This window comes from Enhydra lutris, unplaced genomic scaffold, assembly GCF_002288905.1.
Source record: "Enhydra lutris kenyoni isolate GAN:26980312 unplaced genomic scaffold, ASM228890v2 scaffoldscaffold8, whole genome shotgun sequence".
NCBI classification, from domain to species: domain Eukaryota; kingdom Metazoa; phylum Chordata; class Mammalia; order Carnivora; family Mustelidae; genus Enhydra; species Enhydra lutris.
The window spans coordinates 16,525,347-16,543,537 of NW_019154092.1; the positions used below are offsets into that span (position 1 = coordinate 16,525,347).

Here is an 18,191-nt window from a genome sequence, read left to right on the forward strand (position 1 = left end):
CATAGCAGAATTTTATCTGTTTTTTAGAAATGAAATATCCAAAGCTGAGTTTTTGCAAAATGGACTTCTTACATACTTAGAGCTAAATAAATTGTGATACATACACACTGACCAATGATAAGTTGGTGAAATACTGTACCTATTTGTATTACATGTGTATGTATGTATGTATGTATATATATATGTATTATATGTATATGCATATCCAAAGCTACAAATGAAAAAAACAAAAAACAAGCCACTGACAAATACTATTCCTTAAGAAAAGAGAAAATGAAGACAGCACAAAACCATTAAAAGATTAAATCTAAAAAAAAAAAAGAAGAAATCAATAAGGCTATAGAAAGTATATTTCTTTATAGGGTACTCTCTATACACACAGTGGAAAGACATTATAAGGTGATCAAAAGGAAGACAATGTACTATATATTTGCAAACAAACATGAAATGTTTCCCTACTAAAGACTTCTTACTAGGTGACCATGGAAAACATGAGTAATTCTAAAATCAATACATGTCCCATTTGATCACATAAAATTGTTAATGTCAGTCCTTTTAAAAAGGATTTTAAAAATAACTTAAAATTGTACTCTTTCCTCTTTTCTATTTGTCTCTTTCTGCTGTAGCTCCAGATCCCATTTGATTCTCTTGCTCCTTTCTCACTTTTCAAATGTTAAGAACCACTGAAATGAAATTTATGTACTAAAATTTTAACATGGTTCTAAAATAAAAGTACATACACAAAGGAAACTGAAGTATAATCTAATCTATATCAGTTGAACCTGCAGCTCCTAAGTAAAGGCTTCATCAGAGTTCTTTGACTCTCTTCTGTACATCAACGTATAAAGTTCAAATGCAATTTTCTTAGAAAACAAAACAATCTGAAAAAGGAAAAAACTCTCAAAAAGGAAAACTTCTGATTAGAAAACAAAAAGTACCTCTTCATCCAATTCTTTCATTATCTTGTCTAGCTTTATCTTTGAAGTTCTGTAAAAACAAAAGCAGTAAAAATTAGAAATATGTTTTTTATTGCCCAGTGGTGGAACACCACATTCCTTAATTTTCCACTTAACTAAGATGTCTTAACATCTTTGGTGCTGTGGATTCCTTTGGCAGTCTAGGGAAGCCTGTGGCCTTTTCTCAAAACAATGTATTTTAAAATATAAAATAAAATATAGGATTAAAAAAAAACCAAAAATATATTAAAATTCAGTCTTAAGTTTAAAAATACATGGGGGTGACCAGGTGGCTCAGTCAGTTAAGCATTCGACTTTTGAATTTTGGCTCAGGTCATGATCTCAGGGTCGTGAGGTCGAGCCCTGTTTAAGACCACCCCCTCCCCATACTCGCTGGCATATGGGCGCCCCCTCTCTTTCTCCTTTAAATAAATAAATAAAATGTATGCTTCAGTACTAAGTGTGCTTCTTTATTAATACATTAAACCACAAGATCTAGTGGTAGTAATTTCAAAGTAGTGATGAGCACAAATGATATTTAGGGATAACAACTATAATACATTAAAATATTTATGGTAACTATTAGTAATAAAAAATTCACAACTACTGCTAATAAATGTAGACCACTGCTTTTGTTCACAGTAGAAAGTAATGCTGAATTTTCCTTATAAGTTATGGAAAACACTTTTTTTCATCCAAGTTTAAGAACCTTGAATTCTATCCATGCACCCTCTGGGGGAGGTCTACGGATTCCAGGTTAAGGATCCTTGAACTCCCTCATGCAGTACTTGCTAATAAACAAAAATTAGATGATTAAACTTTATACAAGGTTAAATAATGAAGGGTAACGTGGCATATATAACCGAGTAAATGTACCATGGAACAACCCAGTCAAAAAGTTGAGATAAACTGAAAGTGTATGATCTCCACAATTTGTTTTCTTTGGCTCTGAATACAACCCTTGGCTTCAAATCTGCATGTACAATGTTTCACATGGATGCTTCATCGAATACCTCACTCAGCATGCCCAAAATGTTATTCCCTCTGCTCCACACCCTTACCCCATGTAATTCTGTTTTTCTCTAGGTGTCCCTAAGACATAACCTAAGATTCATCCTTGACTCCTCTTCCTCTCTCATTCCCATTTAGTTGAATAAATGTCAAGTGCTGCCAACTAACCAGAGTTCTTCTTAAAAAGCAAATTTTACCAGTTTTTTACTTAGTTGAATGACTTTCAATATTTTTCCATCATCTTCAGGATATATTCCAAATTCCTTAGCTTGTCAAAAACAAAATCCTCTAAGACCTAGATTCTGTCAACCTTCCCACCGCCATCTCAGGCTTCCCCTTTTCCCCCAACATTTTCCTATCATTGCAGGCCACTTTGACCATTCCTACTTCTTCCTCAAATTGATACCCTACACTGCCACAATCACTAGTTTAATTTTGGGTAAAGAAACTTCTTAGCATATTTATTTCCATTTCCTTCCCTTATTTCCACATTTCATAATTGGGAATTCTTTCCAAATCCTGGGATCAGTTTTTTGGGGTCAATATTTGCTTATATTGTGTTTTTTTCTGAAAAAAGTTTGTATTATATACTTATGTATTTAATCTATCCGGAATAGTTTGCAATGAGAATATTACTTGTTTCCTCTTTGGCCCAATCACAAAATTGCAAGTTTCCCCAATTCTATTTGTTGAATACTTATTAATCTCTGTGTTACCGCTGTATTTCATTTATTCAATATCATCCACAAAAAATATAAATAAAGTTATTGTTTGTAGTTAATAAGTAACTCAACATTTTGCTAGGTTATTTCAAATAATTTTGATTATATATTTCATAAATATACAGATTCTTATTAGATTTAATGAATTTTACATTTAATAACATTTACATTTTAGAAAGCACCTTATTTAATGTCAACTAATTTGCCCCTTTAGTCAGATAATTAAAATGGCAGAGAAAAATAATAAGTCAGGCACTAAGTGAATCAGCATTATAGTTTTTTAATCAAGACTGCCAGGAACAAATGCACTTTAAATATTATGAGGACAATATATCTGTAACTAATGCCAACTTAAATATTACTTTCCAATTCTAACCAAGACATTCTTCATTGAATGAATATAAGCAGCAACTTTTATATCTCCACTTCATTTCCAATTACTTTTCAAGTGTTTTATAGAGGGCAAGTTTTAAAATAAGTATGTGCTATACAATTTTTAATATTAAAAACATAAAAAGTACTTTCTCACCTGCACTTCTGCTCCATTTCATCTTTTAATTGCATTTCATTATGCAGCTGTTCTTCCAGCTTATAAATTGTTTTTTGCAAATTTTCCTGCTTTAATTAAAAACAAAATAAAACAAAACTCATCCTACTAAGAATATTCATAGAGAACTTAAAAATAACAAATTTGTTACCATTCTTTTTTCCTTTCTATCTGAAATTGCTATTAACTTAATAAGCATTTTTTCAACACCTAGAAATATGTCAGGCACTGTGGTAGGCATTAGTAATATAAAAAATTAAGATTTGGTCCCTGTGCTCAAGAGGCTAAGAATTAAATAGAGGGGCATAAAGGAATAGGAGGGTGAAAAGAACCTACAATAATCCAAAGACACACACACAAATATTACAATATAATGTGGTGATGACAGGGTTATATATAAGGTGTTCTGAAGGAGGGAAGGGGTCACATCTAATTCTGCCAGGAAAATGTAACGTTTGAGATCAGACCTACAAGATAAAGATATTTACTAAGTGGAGAAGGCAGCAGAAAAAAAGACATTTTAGACAGAATGAATGAGTCTAAAAGTATAGAAGAAGAGAATATGATATATTTTGTATACAGAAGGAAATCAAGTATAGGCAGAGCACAGAACATAACACAGAGAATGAGTCTCATAAAATCTGAAAAGGTGAGTGAGACTATGATTCTTGTAGGCAAAAACAGTAGTTAGGGACTTTAACCTTTAAGCATTTTAAAATGGGAAACAACATAGTACTGGCATTTTAGAAACATCACTTCAGTAACAATAAGGTGAAGAGAGTAGAGGGCAGACAAATTCTAATCAAAGTAACCAGTTAACAGGATTTTGAGATGGTTCAGGCAAGAGTATATAGGTTTGACATGAGGCAGAGGCTACAGGAATGAAGAGGAGGAAATGAATAACTGTGTTAGTCAGAAGGAGAATTTATAACCTAACAACTGATTAGAAATAAGAAAAGAGATGAAAAACTGCAGCATAGGGAATATAGTCAGTAACATTATAATAAAAATGTATGGTGACAGTTGGTAACTATACTTAATTATAGTGAGCATTGTGTAATGTATAGAATTGTCAAGTCACTATGTTGTATACCTGGAACTACTGTATCATTGTATGTCAACTATACTTCAATAATAAAAAATTTTTAAAGATCAAAGTAGGATTATTTTTTAAAAAGTGTCAACATAAGAAAAAAAGAAAGGCGAAAGAAAGGCAGGCAGGCAGGCAGGAAGGAAAAAGGAAGGAAAAAGAAAGAAGAGGAACAGAGTACCATACAAAAGATGGGCAACACAGTAAGAACTGCTGGGGAAGGGATCGAGAGAGAACTATTGAGTTTAGCTCTGGCCTAGACTGAGGTGCCTGAAAGAAGCACAAAAAGAGAAGTCCAGTCAAAGAGAGAGAGGAGAGATACAGGTCTGGCGTTTAGAAGAGCAAGCTGCACATACACAAGATTACTTAGAGAAAATGAGCAGAAAGCAAAGATCAGAATCACCTTGAGAAACATTTAACAACTAAAGGCGGGGTGGGGGGGAGGTAGAAGAAGAGGAAGGAAGAGAGCCTGCAAAAAGGACTGAAAGTATAATCTAAAGCGGTGGGAAGGAAATAATGGGAACATCAAAGAGTTATGGAAGTTCCAAGGAGGAGGGATTATCAGTGTCATTTGCAGTAAAAAAGAAAATTTAAGACAGGAATGAAAATTATTCATTCTATTTGTCAACTGCAAAGCTGTTCATTAGCATCTCTGCTGGAAGGCTTTTTTAAAGGAAGAGTTGAAAATTAAATTAGTTGACTTTTCTATTTATCTCCATGTTAACAGAAACAGTAGAGACACCGAAGTTTTCTACTTCCCCTGTGATCTTACCAGAGCAAAAGATAAAAGATAGCAGCAGTCAGTGACAGGAACTTCTGGCAATTACCACTGAACAAGATCAGCCCAAAGAAACATGATTCCACTAAATATTTTTTAAAGTTCTATGTACTACTAATCCTACAGATAAGTAATACAGTGAGAGCTGGGTTATAGCAGCTCCTTACCATCACCCTCCCGAGGTCAAAGGTTCTTTCAAGATTTCTGAGCTTGGGAAATAGCTCTGGTAAGATGAGAATTTAAAAAAGAGAGAGATCGTCAAAAGAGCTAACAAGTCCTCATACAGTCCATTCTGCTTTTTTTCCACTCTCCCTTCACCTTACATGTTCTCTTAATTAAAGAATAAATGTATCAAGGAGAAAGAATTACATCAGCTTTTAAAAACTGATTGATAGGGGCACCTGGGTGGCTCAGCGCTTTGGGCCGCTGCCTTCGGCTCAGGTCATGATCTCAGGGTTCTGGGATCGAGCCCCGCATCGGACTCTCTGCTCGGCAGGGAGCCTGCTTCCTCCTCTCTCTCTGCCTGCCTCTCTGCCTGCTTGTGATCTCTGTCTGTCAAATAAATAAATAAAATCTTTAAAAAAAAAAAAACAAAAAAACTGATTGCTACCTCTTCCCCTCCCCCTAATACATAGGCTATGTATGGTACAAGAGTTTAAAGAATGCTCCAACGGTGGCCAAATAATTACTTCTAATATTTTTTTAAGTAAGCTCTATGCCCAACATGGGGCTTGAACTCACAACCCTGAGATCGAGTCAAACTCTACCAACTGAGCCAGCCAAGTACCACAATTAATGTCTAATATTTTAAAGAAGAGTCCTGGTCAACCCAAAAGGACCTTGTCTCAAATCTAAGTAAGATTTTTTTTTTAAATGTCTCATGAACATAATGGACAATAAAAAGGACTCCTGTCTCTAGTATTTACTTACAACAGTAATCTTCAGTGGACAAATCAGATGCTTGACTGTACTATACATTTGCTCCCTCTCCTTTCTAGCCATGAAATCCATCCTCTGCCCTACTTTTGCCTTGCAATCTACAGATTTCATTACCTGGATTCTATTGCCCTGTGACTTAAGGGTTCATCTGAACATATGAGAGACACCAGCAGCAAATCAGAAGGTGGGAGGAAGAAAATAATCATTCTCCCCACCCTTTGTCATACTGTGGTGTTGGCAGTGTTCTATATTCTATGTTCCTCTTTGATGATGGTAGGCTTTTCTGAGCTGTGGTAACAATACTTGTCTCTCTTTGTCCCTTTAGACTGGGGACAATAACTTCCCCGTGCTGATAATCAATGGGTATTTATTTATCCTTTATTCACTGCTCCCCTTGATCTTGCTCATAGCACTGTAAATAGCCCTTTCGCTAAACTCTCTTAATAAACAAAATGTGATATATTCATACACTAGAATATATTCAGTCTTAAAAAGGAATCATATTCTGACACATGTTACAACATGGAGAAATCCTGAGGATATTATGGCTAAGTGAAATAAGCCAATCACCAAAAGTCCAAATTGTATGATTTTTGAATGAGCATACAAAAAAAACTACTAGCATAATTAAATTCATAGAGACAGAGAAAGTAGGATAGTGGTTACTCAGGGCTGCAGGGAGTAGAATAAAGAGTTTAATGTGTACAAAGTTTTACTCTGGGATGAAGAAAAAGTTCTGGAGACAGATGGTGGTAATTATATAACAATGTAAAGGTGATTAATGACAATGAATTGTACTCTTAAAAACTAAATTTTATGTTATGTATATTTTATCATATACACAAAACTTGCTTTACTTAAGGCTTCTGAATGTGTAATCTGTTTTGATGTCAAGACCCTTACTGATAAAGTGATTATAAATTCCTAATTCTAAAGATTAGAAAGACTTTCACTGTCAATATGTGTAGCAATTTATAGTTTACTAATGACCTCCACATAAAATATTCCCCTTGATATTCAGGCAAGAAATCAAGTTAGAAGGAGACAGTAACTAAAAAGTGCATCAAAATTTAAGTTCACTAACTACACATTCAGAAGCAATACATACTTAATTATCATGTACACAAAATATACCATCCACAAAACAATTTTTTTTTTAATTAATAAGAAAATACCTACCAAGCTTTTATCCACATTGGGGCTACTTCGGTTATCATTAGGATTTGCCGAAGATAAGTATCTGAGAGGAAAAGAGTTTTTAAAAGTAAAAAAAAAAAAACAAAAAAAAAACAAAACCAAAAAACTCTTCAATATTCAATAACAACCAGTAAATATATGCTATGTGCCTATTTTTTGTGCAGTATTGTACTTGCTATGCTTTTTCAAAGTTGAGTACAAATTCATAATTCTTTACTTTTAGAAAGTAAAAAAGTGATACATATGTTAAATAAAATCCCCAGTTAGGTCAGAAGCAGCACTCTGTAATTATATACCTTACTATTCCTGCAGCAAAACATATGAATATTCATACCAAGTAGGATAAATTAAAAACCAAGAGTCTCCAGTTAGTTCAAATTCGGTTTTTGGCCATGAGAGCAGGTTATGGAAGCTTTTGCCACCAAACAAATCACTAAGATGTTTCCAGTTTTTAGAGCTTTGTGGTTTTATTTGTTTTTATTTTTTTAAGTAGGCTCCATGCCCAGGACTTGGGACTCACAACCCTGACATCATGACCTGAGCCAAAATCAAGAGTCAGGACACTTAACTGACTGAGCCACCTAGGTCCCCCAGTTTTTAGCGATTTTTGGATTAGGGATTGGGGATAAGGAATTGCTGACTTGTAAAGACATGAACAGAACTTCTCTCCCTGCCTCAATTATTCTTCAGCCAAGGATGATATTGCCTTTCTGGACAAAAAAGAGTTTTGCCTTAAGTGGTTAACATAACCTAAAGTTCAGGTGATGTCCTGCTAATCTTTGAGACTCTAAGGCTTACAGGGTTCTTTCTTTAAATCCACTAAAGTCAGAATTACATATAAGATAGTAGTGACCTTTAGAAGTCTTTATACATGAGATTATCAAACACATTTAAACAGGTCATATAAAAAATTTTTTCTAAGCTCCCAAATGTCATATATAGGTGAGGTACTATGGCTGCCTCTGCTACTGCTTCTGCTACTGCCTCTAACACGCTACAACTACCACTATTAATACTTCTACCATAACCACCACTACAGTCACCACATTGGTTTATTAGGAGAAAACCCTCAAAAAGAAATCAAATAGCTACTATACACTTCTTAGTTGTTATAGGGCAGCTATTATCAGCTACATATTCATTATATATAAATTCAATGCATTCATTAATAGTAAAAAAAAAAAAGAAGAAGAAGATAAGTTCCTTTAAGTACCATTAAACACATATAGCAGTGCTCTAAAACAAAACAGGAAAATATGTCACTTTTTATGTTTTCTTTGGAAAATTACTTAGATCAACTACAGAATCAAATAATGAGGCAGTAATAGGCACTAAGTAGCAGGTTTGTAAGAAATGGTCCCATGTAACAAATGACAAATTCTAGGTTTAGCAGAACTTCATTCCATTAACTACCAAATGTCTCAGAAATTCAGTGTGGGATTCCACAACATGTAATGTAAATAAAAGCATAGAGCAGTACCAGTGAAACCTGAATTAGATATGAAAACAGACCATTTGATCCCTAAGATCTTCTAAATTATAATATACTATATAAACTAAAGTTAATATTTGGCCTCTACAAAGTTAATAATATAACTTTGAATACAGCACTGGAAATGTTAAGGACACTACTACTTGTACACATCCATTCATTCTTCTACTTTTTGTCTTATTTTTTCTTTCAAAGTTATTTTATATATTATATTGCTGCTTTCATATAGAATCTGGTCATTTAGGTAACTTCTTATGAGAAGTTTTAGATTATTACAAATATAGCTAAAAGTTTAACCTTTAAACTATTAAAAATCATTCTTCATTTATGAAAGAATGGAAGATCTTTATTTCAACAATAAAGATCTCTAACCTTTGGTAATTGGAATTACGTTTGGATTTCAGAAGTAAGAATTTCAGAAGTTTCCTATTTCAGCCAGTAACTCATTATATTTATATATTATCATAAGACTAATCAGTATTTTGCTGATTCTTAAAGATCAACCACACCTTCAACCATTCATGTAATAGGCAATTACTAAACAACGTTATGTTATTCAATAAGACAGTGGTACTGAAGAACAGAATGCAATGTCTGCTTCTGAGAAACTCAGAAATTAGTTTGGGATATGCATCATATAGATACAAGGAAAAACCAGAGAACATAATCAAGTACATGACAATGTACTGTTACAAAGAGTATATATAATGTTTATTTAACTCAAGATTACTTTTGTATAGATAAACCCAAATAAAGTCATTAACTGCTATGAACTACAGAAAATCCAAAAACATTTTGAGTTATTTATATCAACATTTCAAGCGCTTCAGAAATCAAGCCAGAGAAAAACTGATAAAAATAGGAAGGAAGGATGGATTTTTTTTTATAAAAATTCACCCTGAAACTTGTCAGTGTATTTCAATATAAAATAGCTACAATATTATATTTCTGGGTGCTGGTGGGTAAGGATTAAAATACTGGACTTTACTAAGAGTCAAAAGTCAAGTACTACCTGTAATACTTGATGCAACAAAAAGTATTCAGTACTGTCCTATAGCTGGATTATAGGAGAAATTTCCTAAGGCAGGATTAAATTGCATTCCTGTTTTCTAAACTTGAATAGGCTCTTACAAAAAAGTTTTGACTAAAATGACAAAATGCTTCACTTTAAAATATTATCCATTTCCTCACTAGTATATGAGCATCTTAAGAGAAGGTACTAACCATATTTTATTCATCTTTCTCCCTGTACCTTCGTGCTTAATATATACCTGACAAAAAATAAGTTGGCAAACATGTTTTTTTTTTTAAGTCCATCCTTTTTTTTTTATAAACATATATTTTTAGTTGGCAAACATGTTTGTTGAATGAATGAATGAATGCTCATGAATGAGATAATGTTAAACATTTAATTTATATCTCAAGTCCATTTGAAGACTAAAGCTACCACTAGCTCATATTATTAACAGCTAACATTAACTGAGTGCTCATGTTCCAAATGTCCTACTGTTTTAATTAAACCTTACAATAATGCTGTGAGACAAGTATTATTATCATCATCATCCCTATTTTTGAGGAAATGGAGGCATAAAAGGTTGAAGTTATTTGCCCAAGGTCACAAGGTCTCACATGCAAGACATGGTAAATTCATTTAGTGATATTTGGCGAGGAATCACTTAATTTTTGCATTACTAAAAATTATAGGCCTTTGTAACATCAATATAGTAATGGTAACCCTGGAAAACTATTTGTTGTTCCGAAATGTATTATAAAACCAGAGCTCTCTGGATGATGAGATTAACCAAAATATTAGTATTGATAGAATCTTTTAATATATTAATTGCTGTTAACTTGAACACATTTGTAGTGCATTATTCAGCAACAATTTCTGAAACACAATATCCTGATAATGGATGAGTCTAAAAGAAATGAACTATGAAATAATACAATTATCATGCATCACTGAAAAACAGCATATTATGATATCTCTTAATATACCATTAAATGTTCTTGAAGTGATTTTTAGATATCCCTAAGAAAATAATAGACCACAACAAAATTATTACCTACCCCTGAAATCAATGCTTAGCATACTCACCTACGATTGCTATAATATGTAAATCCTACAAAAGGTAACTGATTGCCAACAAAAGCTTTAGGTATGGGGAATGTTTCTTCATCTCCTTTATCTTCTTCCAAGTCATCAAAATTACTTGTATCAATGTCACTACTTAAATCAGGTACAACTGGTGCTACAGCTAAAAATGGAAAGAAAATTAGTAGTTCCTTCAAACTTAATATTAAAATAAAGGAAAGCAAAGATTCCATACCAACTACTAAGTGTCTTACATACAAATTAAGTTGCAAACTACAAATTCCAAATGGGTTGAATCTTATTTTAGTTGATTATACTAGATTATTAATTAACTGATATTGATCATTATAATTCTATGAAACAATTACCTTCAAAATCACCTATAATTATTATCTGTATTTCAAGTTTAAATTGAATATTACAAGTATTGGGGTTTTAAAATATATCAAAATATAAAATATGCAAAAGCGGTTAGGACTATAGAAAAGATTTTCAGAAACCATAGCATACTAAATTGTACTCAAAGATTCAAAGTTGATTGGTTTCAAATACAATATTTTGTTTGTTAATCTGCTGTATAGCAAATTAGAAATTAAGGTATGTCTTCACAGCCCTGGATAGACCAATTTGGTATTGAAATATATTTGTTCATCTAAAATCCAGATGGTTTGTAATCACTTCCCCAACTGATTATCTCTATAATATTAAGTCACAAGGAGCAATGTATTTTGAATTGTATTTTCAGGCTAGCCACCTTCCCTGAATTAAGTCATTAAGTAATGACTCAATGAGGTATTTATGAAATGGCTATTAGGAAAAAAGGGCAGAGATACAAAACGGACACAATTTTCAAGAGTTATAAACCTGATGGAAAGTAAGGCTCATATATACTTAATTAAAAACCAAATATGGCAATGCTTCAGTCTTCATAATATGGGAGGAAATACCATTTGAAAGCAACACTACTACTATCTTAATTTGGAGCTTGAATATGCTACAGAGAGTCATCTAAAAATACATTTTAGACAAAATGTGTTTCAGTTAAAGATATAATAGTATTAAGAAAACATGGGTGGCACAGTTGGTTAAACATCGGCCTTTGGTCAGGTCATGATGTTGGGGTCCTGGGATCGAGCCCCACATTGGGCTCCCTCCTGGGTGGGGAGTCTGATTCTCCCTCTGCCTCTACCTGCCACTCCCCCTTGCTTGTGTTCTCTCTCTCTCTCTCTGCCAAAAGCATTATAGAAATACCAACAAAATGGTAAATAATTTAGATACAGTCAAATCATATTGCCTCAAAGAAAAAGATGGAAGATGAGCAACAAAAAATAACTGACCTGGTTTCATGGTATTAATCTCTTATATAAAGGAATAATTTTTCTGGGTTTTCCAGACAAGAAAAAACTACTGTTGTGGATCTCAGATATGGTGAATTATTTGATGAATTCGGGAATGAAACAACACATTTAACCCAAAGAAGCTATAATACTAACAATGAATAGGAAAAGATCTTTTGCACTATTCTCTTTTCTTAATGACCAGGAGAACAGCCTGACAAGACAGTTCTAGCTTCCTAATAGTACTAACTGCCTAATTTGTAAAATGGGCAGGTGGGGGAGGGGAAGCTAGTTGTCACTCCTTGTGAAGTAAATAAATCAATTATAGTCATGGCATAAATTCTACTTTAAAACAGTGGTTCTCAATTCTGAAACAATCTTGCTCCCCTTGGGGACATGTGGCAATGACTGAATACATTTTTGGCTGTCATAACTGGGGGAGGTGTGCTGCTGGCATCTAGTGGTTTATAAAGATCAGGGATACTGCTAAACATCCAAGAAAGTTCAGGACAGCCCACACAAAAAAGATTTATCTGGTATAGTGTTCACGGTAAAAAGCCCTACTTTAAAATTATCATATAGGATCGATTTTAAAAGGAAACAGAGGAAGGTTCGTGAATTTTCTTTTGCTGTTTCAGATGAATCTAGTCTTTTTATAGACTGTATACCATTTCAGAGTAGTTTTAAAATGAGACAAATTCTGTTTAAATTCTGAGATACAAGTAAGGGAAGTTCTGGGACAATTACAAAAGTAATACTTCATCTACATTTAAAGTATAACATTTAGGTTTTACAGAACACCCTATAATCATGCCAGAACTAATATATAAGAATAAGGATAAAGATAGCTTTACAGAATTATTATTGCTATATAGAGTAATCTATTTATAAAAATTTACCTTTCCATAAATAACTGGTAATACAGGAATCATGTCCCACAAAAAGAATCTAGCTGATGTAAAAAAAAAAAAAAAATGACAGAGTAGGAAGCTCTAAGAAGCCACCTTTTCACTGAAGTAGACATTATGCAGGCAAAAACTATCATAAGCAACTTTTTCAGAACTCTGGAATCTAAGAAAAAACTTACAAGAAGCAGGGGAATGTTTAATGAAGAAAGAAGCTACTAAATTTTGGCATTTCAGGAATTGTCATTGGCTGACCAGTGACATAACAGTGGAAAGCAGTCTTCAGTGATCATACAAGACAAGGAATACAGACTCCGTAAAAGTAGTTTGAAAAACTTATTAAACAAATGCATGATTGAAGTCCATAATAAGCAACAACAGCAAACCTGGGAAGGGGGAAATCTGATTTCCAGAGTTATATTATGCTGTTCAACATGTCTAGTTTTCAAAAAAAATTACAAAGGATGTAAAGAAACAGAAAAAGCATGGAGTATTCACAGAGAATAAAGAATGTCAGAAAACATCACTGAGGAAACCCAATATTAGGTTTATTACACAGACTTTAAACAGTCTTAAATATTCTCAAAGAGCTAAAGGAAACTATGGACAAAGAACTAAAGGAAACTAGGAGTATGATATCTTAACAACTACAAAAGCACAACAGCTGCAACTACAAATACACTAGAAGGGTTCAACAGCAAATCTGAGCAGGCAGAGGAACCAGGGAACTTAAGTAAGACCACTAATACTATCAAATGTAGGAAAAAAAAGAAAACAGAACGAAAAAGTGAACTCTTGGGATACCATAAAGCATACGAACATACACATTATGAAATTCCCAAGAAAGGAGAGTAAGAGGCAGAAAGAATATTTAAAGAAATAATGGCTCCAGGGGGCCTGGGTGGCTCAGTCATTAAGCATCTGCCTTCGTGTGATCCCGGGATCGAGTCCCACATCGGGCTCCCTGCTTAGAAGGAGGCCTGCTTCTCCCTCTCCCACTACCCCAGCTTGTGTTCCCTCTCTTGCTGTCTCTCTCTATGTCAATTAAATAAATAAAATCTTAAAAAAGAAAAGAAAAGAATGGTTCCAAACTAACCAATCTGATGAAACATGAATCTACACAACCAAGAAGCTCAATGAACTCCAACTAAGAAAAATTCAGATCCACATCATGACACATTATAATAAACTTTGAAAAGACAAAGACAGAATCTTGAAAGCAAGAGAAAAGTGACTTGTCATACATATACAAGGAATCCTTGATTAGATTAAGAGCCCATTTCTTTTTTTTTTTTTTAACAGGACCCCAACTCAGGGCCTGAACTCACAGCCCTGAGATCAAGACCTACACTGAGATCAAGAGCCGGACACTTAACCAACTGAGCCATGCAGGCTCTCCTTAAGAGCCTATGTCTAAGCAGAAATTTGAAGGCCAGAAGGCAGTGGAACAACATATTTAAAGTGCTGAAACAACAGTTCAGCAAGAATTCTACATCTGGCAAAATTATTCTTTAAAAATGAAGGACAAATTAAAGAGATTACCCCAGGTAAGGGAAAGATCAGAGACTGCTGCTGGCAAACCTACCCTACAAAAATTGTTGGGTTTTTTAAGGTTGAAATGAAAAGACAGTAGACACTAACTCAAAGCTTTGTGAAGAAATAAAGGTAACCACACAGGTAAATGCAAGAGCCAGCATTATGTATTTTTCTTTATAAATCCACTTTTCCTCCTATAGGGCTTAAAAGAAATATGCATAAAAAAATTATAAATTTATGTTAATGAGCACAGACTATATAAAGATGTAATCTGTGACAAAAACAACACAAAGGGAGAAAAAGGATTTATAGAGAAATGGGTTTTTTTCCCCTTAAGATTTTATTTGTCAGAGAGAAAGCAAGCATAAGCAGGAGGACTGGCAGGCAGAGCAGGCAGAGGGAGAAGCAGGCTCCCCACTGAGCAAGAAGCCTGATACAGAACTCGATCCCAGGACCCTGGGAGGAACTGAGCTGAAGGCAGATGCTTAACTGACTGAGCAACCCAGGCATACCTAGAAGCAGTTTCCTTATGCTTCTGACAGTAAATTGTATCAATTCAACCTACACTGTTATCAGTTTAGGATACTAAATGTAATCTCCAGGACAATCACCATAAGAAAATGACTAAATAATATACAGAAAATGAATTGAAGAGGGAATCAAAACAGCACATTATGAAATAATCCAGTAGACAAAAAAGGTGTCAGTAATGCAGGGGCTGAGAAATAGAAAGAAAAAATACAGAAAAAAGAACAATGGCAAAAGTCTTTACATATAATATTCACTTTAAATGAATTAAAGTCACTAATTAAAAGGTAGAGACTGGACGAATGGATTAATAAAACTGATCCATTTACACGCAGTATATGGAGACTCACTTTAGATCGAATGACATAAATGTGTTAGAAGAATGAAAGAAAATATTCCATGGGGAAAAAAGCTGGGGTGCCTACACTAATATCAGACAAAAAAGACATTTAAGACTGTTAAAATAGTGAAAAACAGGGCATACTGATGATAGTAATAAAAGGGTCAATTAATCAAAAGATAAAACAATTATAAACATGTATGCATGAACAACATAGCTCCAAAATGTATGTAATAAAAAATGACCTAAATGGAGAAACAGTTCTAAAATAATGCCTAGAGTCATCAATAACCTACTTTCCATAAATGAACAGAACATTTAAACAAAAGATGAATAAGAAAATGCAGGACATGAACAATATCATAAACCAACAAGATATAACAGACATATAAAGCTGAATCCACCATCAACAGCAGAATATACATTGTGCATGAGACATTCTCTAGGACAAACTATATGTTAGGCCAAAAAACAACTTAATAAATTTATAGAGACTGAAATCATACAAGTATCTTCACCAAGCCATTATGGAATAAAACAAGATATCAACAAGAGAAGGAAGACTGGAAGTTTCACAAATACCTGGAAAACAGCAAACTCTTTTGTTGTTTCAAGTTTTTATTTAAATTCCAGTTAACATATAGTGTAATATTAGTTGTAGAAGTAGAATTTAGTGATTCATCACTTACATATAACATCCAGTGCTCATCACAACAAACGCCCATCACCCATTTAACCCACCTCTTCTCCAGTAAGCATCAGTTTGTTCTCTATAGTTAACAGTCTGTTTCTTGGTTTATCTCTTTTTTCTTCATTTGTTTGGTTTCTTAAATTCCACGAGTTAAATCATATGGTATTTGTCTTTCCCACTCTGACTCCATCCACGTCATTGCAACTGGCAAGATTTTGTTCTTTTTTATGGCTAAGTAATATTCCACTGCATGCACATGTGCACATGTGTACGCACACACACATATACATGTATACATACACACCTCGCATCTTCATCAGCTGATGGACATTGGGCTGTTTCTATAATTTGGATATTGTTGATAATGCTGCTATCAACATCGGGATGCATGTTTCCCTTTGAATCAGTATTTTTCTATCTTTTGGGTAAATATCTAGTGGTGCCATTGCTGGATCATAGGGTAGTTCTTTTTTAACTTTCTGCAGAACCTCCCTACTGTTTACCAGAGTGGCTGCCCCAGTATGCATTATTCCCACCAATAGTGTAAGAGGGTTTCCCTTTCTCCACACCCTCACCAACATCTGTTATTTCCTTGTGTTGTTAATTTTTGCCATTCTGACAGGTGTCAAATGGTATCTTGTTGTAGTTTTGATTTGTATTTCCCTGATAATGGGTGATACTGAGTATCTTTTTACGTAGCTATTAGCCATTGGATGTCTTCTATGGATAAATGCCTATTCAGGTCTTCTGCCCATTTCTTAACTGGATTATTTATTTTTGGGGTGTTCAGTTTGATAAGTTCTTTATAGATTTTGGATACTAACACTTTATCAGATATGTCATTTGCAAACATCTCCCATTCTGAAAGTTGCCTTTTAGTTTTGTTGACTGTTTCCTATGCTGTACAGAAGGTTCTTATCTTGATGAAAGTTCATTTTTGCTTTTATATCCCTTGCCTCTGGGGATGTATCTAGAAAGAAGTTGCTGCCAATGTCAAAGTGGTGAAAACAACATACTCAAAAAAAAAACCAATGAGTCAAAGAAGGAATCATAAGGGAGATTAGAGAAAATGCTTTGAGAACAAATGAAAATGAGAACCACACCAAACTTAAGGGATTCAGTGAAATCAGTACTCAGAAAAATTTTAGTTGTAAATGCCTACATGAAAAAAAAGGAAGAGAAAGATCTCAAATCAATAACCCAGCTGACACACTAAGGAACCAGAAAAAGAAGAGCAAACTAAGCCCAGGGCTACAGTAAGGAAAGAGCAATACAGAATAGATTGTGGATAAAATATAGAATACAAAATTAATAGTGAAAGTGACAAAGATCAACAAAATTGACAAATCTTTTACTAGACTAAGGTGGAAAAAAGAGAAGACAAATTAGAAATGAAAGTGGAGATATAACCACCAACTTTCTACAAATAACAATAAAAGGAAAAACTACAAGGGCTTCTGGATGGCTCAGTCAGTTGAGTGTCTGACTCCTGATTTTGTGTGGGGGGGGTCATGATAGCGGGATTGTGGGAACAATCCCGCATCAGGCTCCACACTCAAGCAAGGGGAGAGGGGTCTGCTGGAGATTCTCTCTCTCTCTCTCTCCCTCTGCCTCTACCCCTGCTTGCGTTCTCTCTCTAAAAAAAAAAAAAATCTTTAAAAGAAAAAAACTACAATTGTACATCAACATGTTAGATAACCTAGATTAAATGATAAATTCCTAGAAACACATGAACTCCCAAAACTTATTTGAAAAAGAGAATCTGAACAAATCTATAAGAGATTTAATAAATAACCAAAAATATCCCAACAAAGAAAAAAAAATCCAAGACAAGACTGTTTCACAGCTGAATTCTACCAAACATATAGTTTGGGAGTTTAATGCCAATCCTTCTCTAACTCTTCCAAAAAATAGAAGGAACACAAATTCATTCCAGGAGGCCAGAATTATTCTGACTCCAAAGCCAGATCAAGACCACACACACACACACACACACACACACACACACACACACACACACACACACA

The 18,191-nt window shown here is 34.0% G+C and overlaps 1 protein-coding gene across 2 annotated transcripts in view; it reads right to left on the reverse strand.

Annotated features, from left to right (window-relative positions):
• The window catches only part of LOC111142435 (Rho associated coiled-coil containing protein kinase 1), a 159,261-nt gene that overhangs the window by 66,399 nt on the left and 74,671 nt on the right, over positions 1-18,191 (reverse strand). Inside the window, exons 10-13 of one of the 2 annotated variants that reach the window (XM_022495564.1) lie at positions 10,831-10,990; positions 7,223-7,283; positions 3,219-3,304; positions 939-987 (exon numbers count right to left, since the gene is read on the reverse strand). In XM_022495564.1, coding sequence (XP_022351272.1) covers positions 939-987; positions 3,219-3,304; positions 7,223-7,283; positions 10,831-10,990 — 356 coding nt within the window. Of the gene's footprint in view, positions 1-938; positions 988-3,218; positions 3,308-7,222; positions 7,284-10,830; positions 10,991-18,191 lie in introns of both variants that reach the window. The other variant, XM_022495563.1, reaches the window with a different exon arrangement.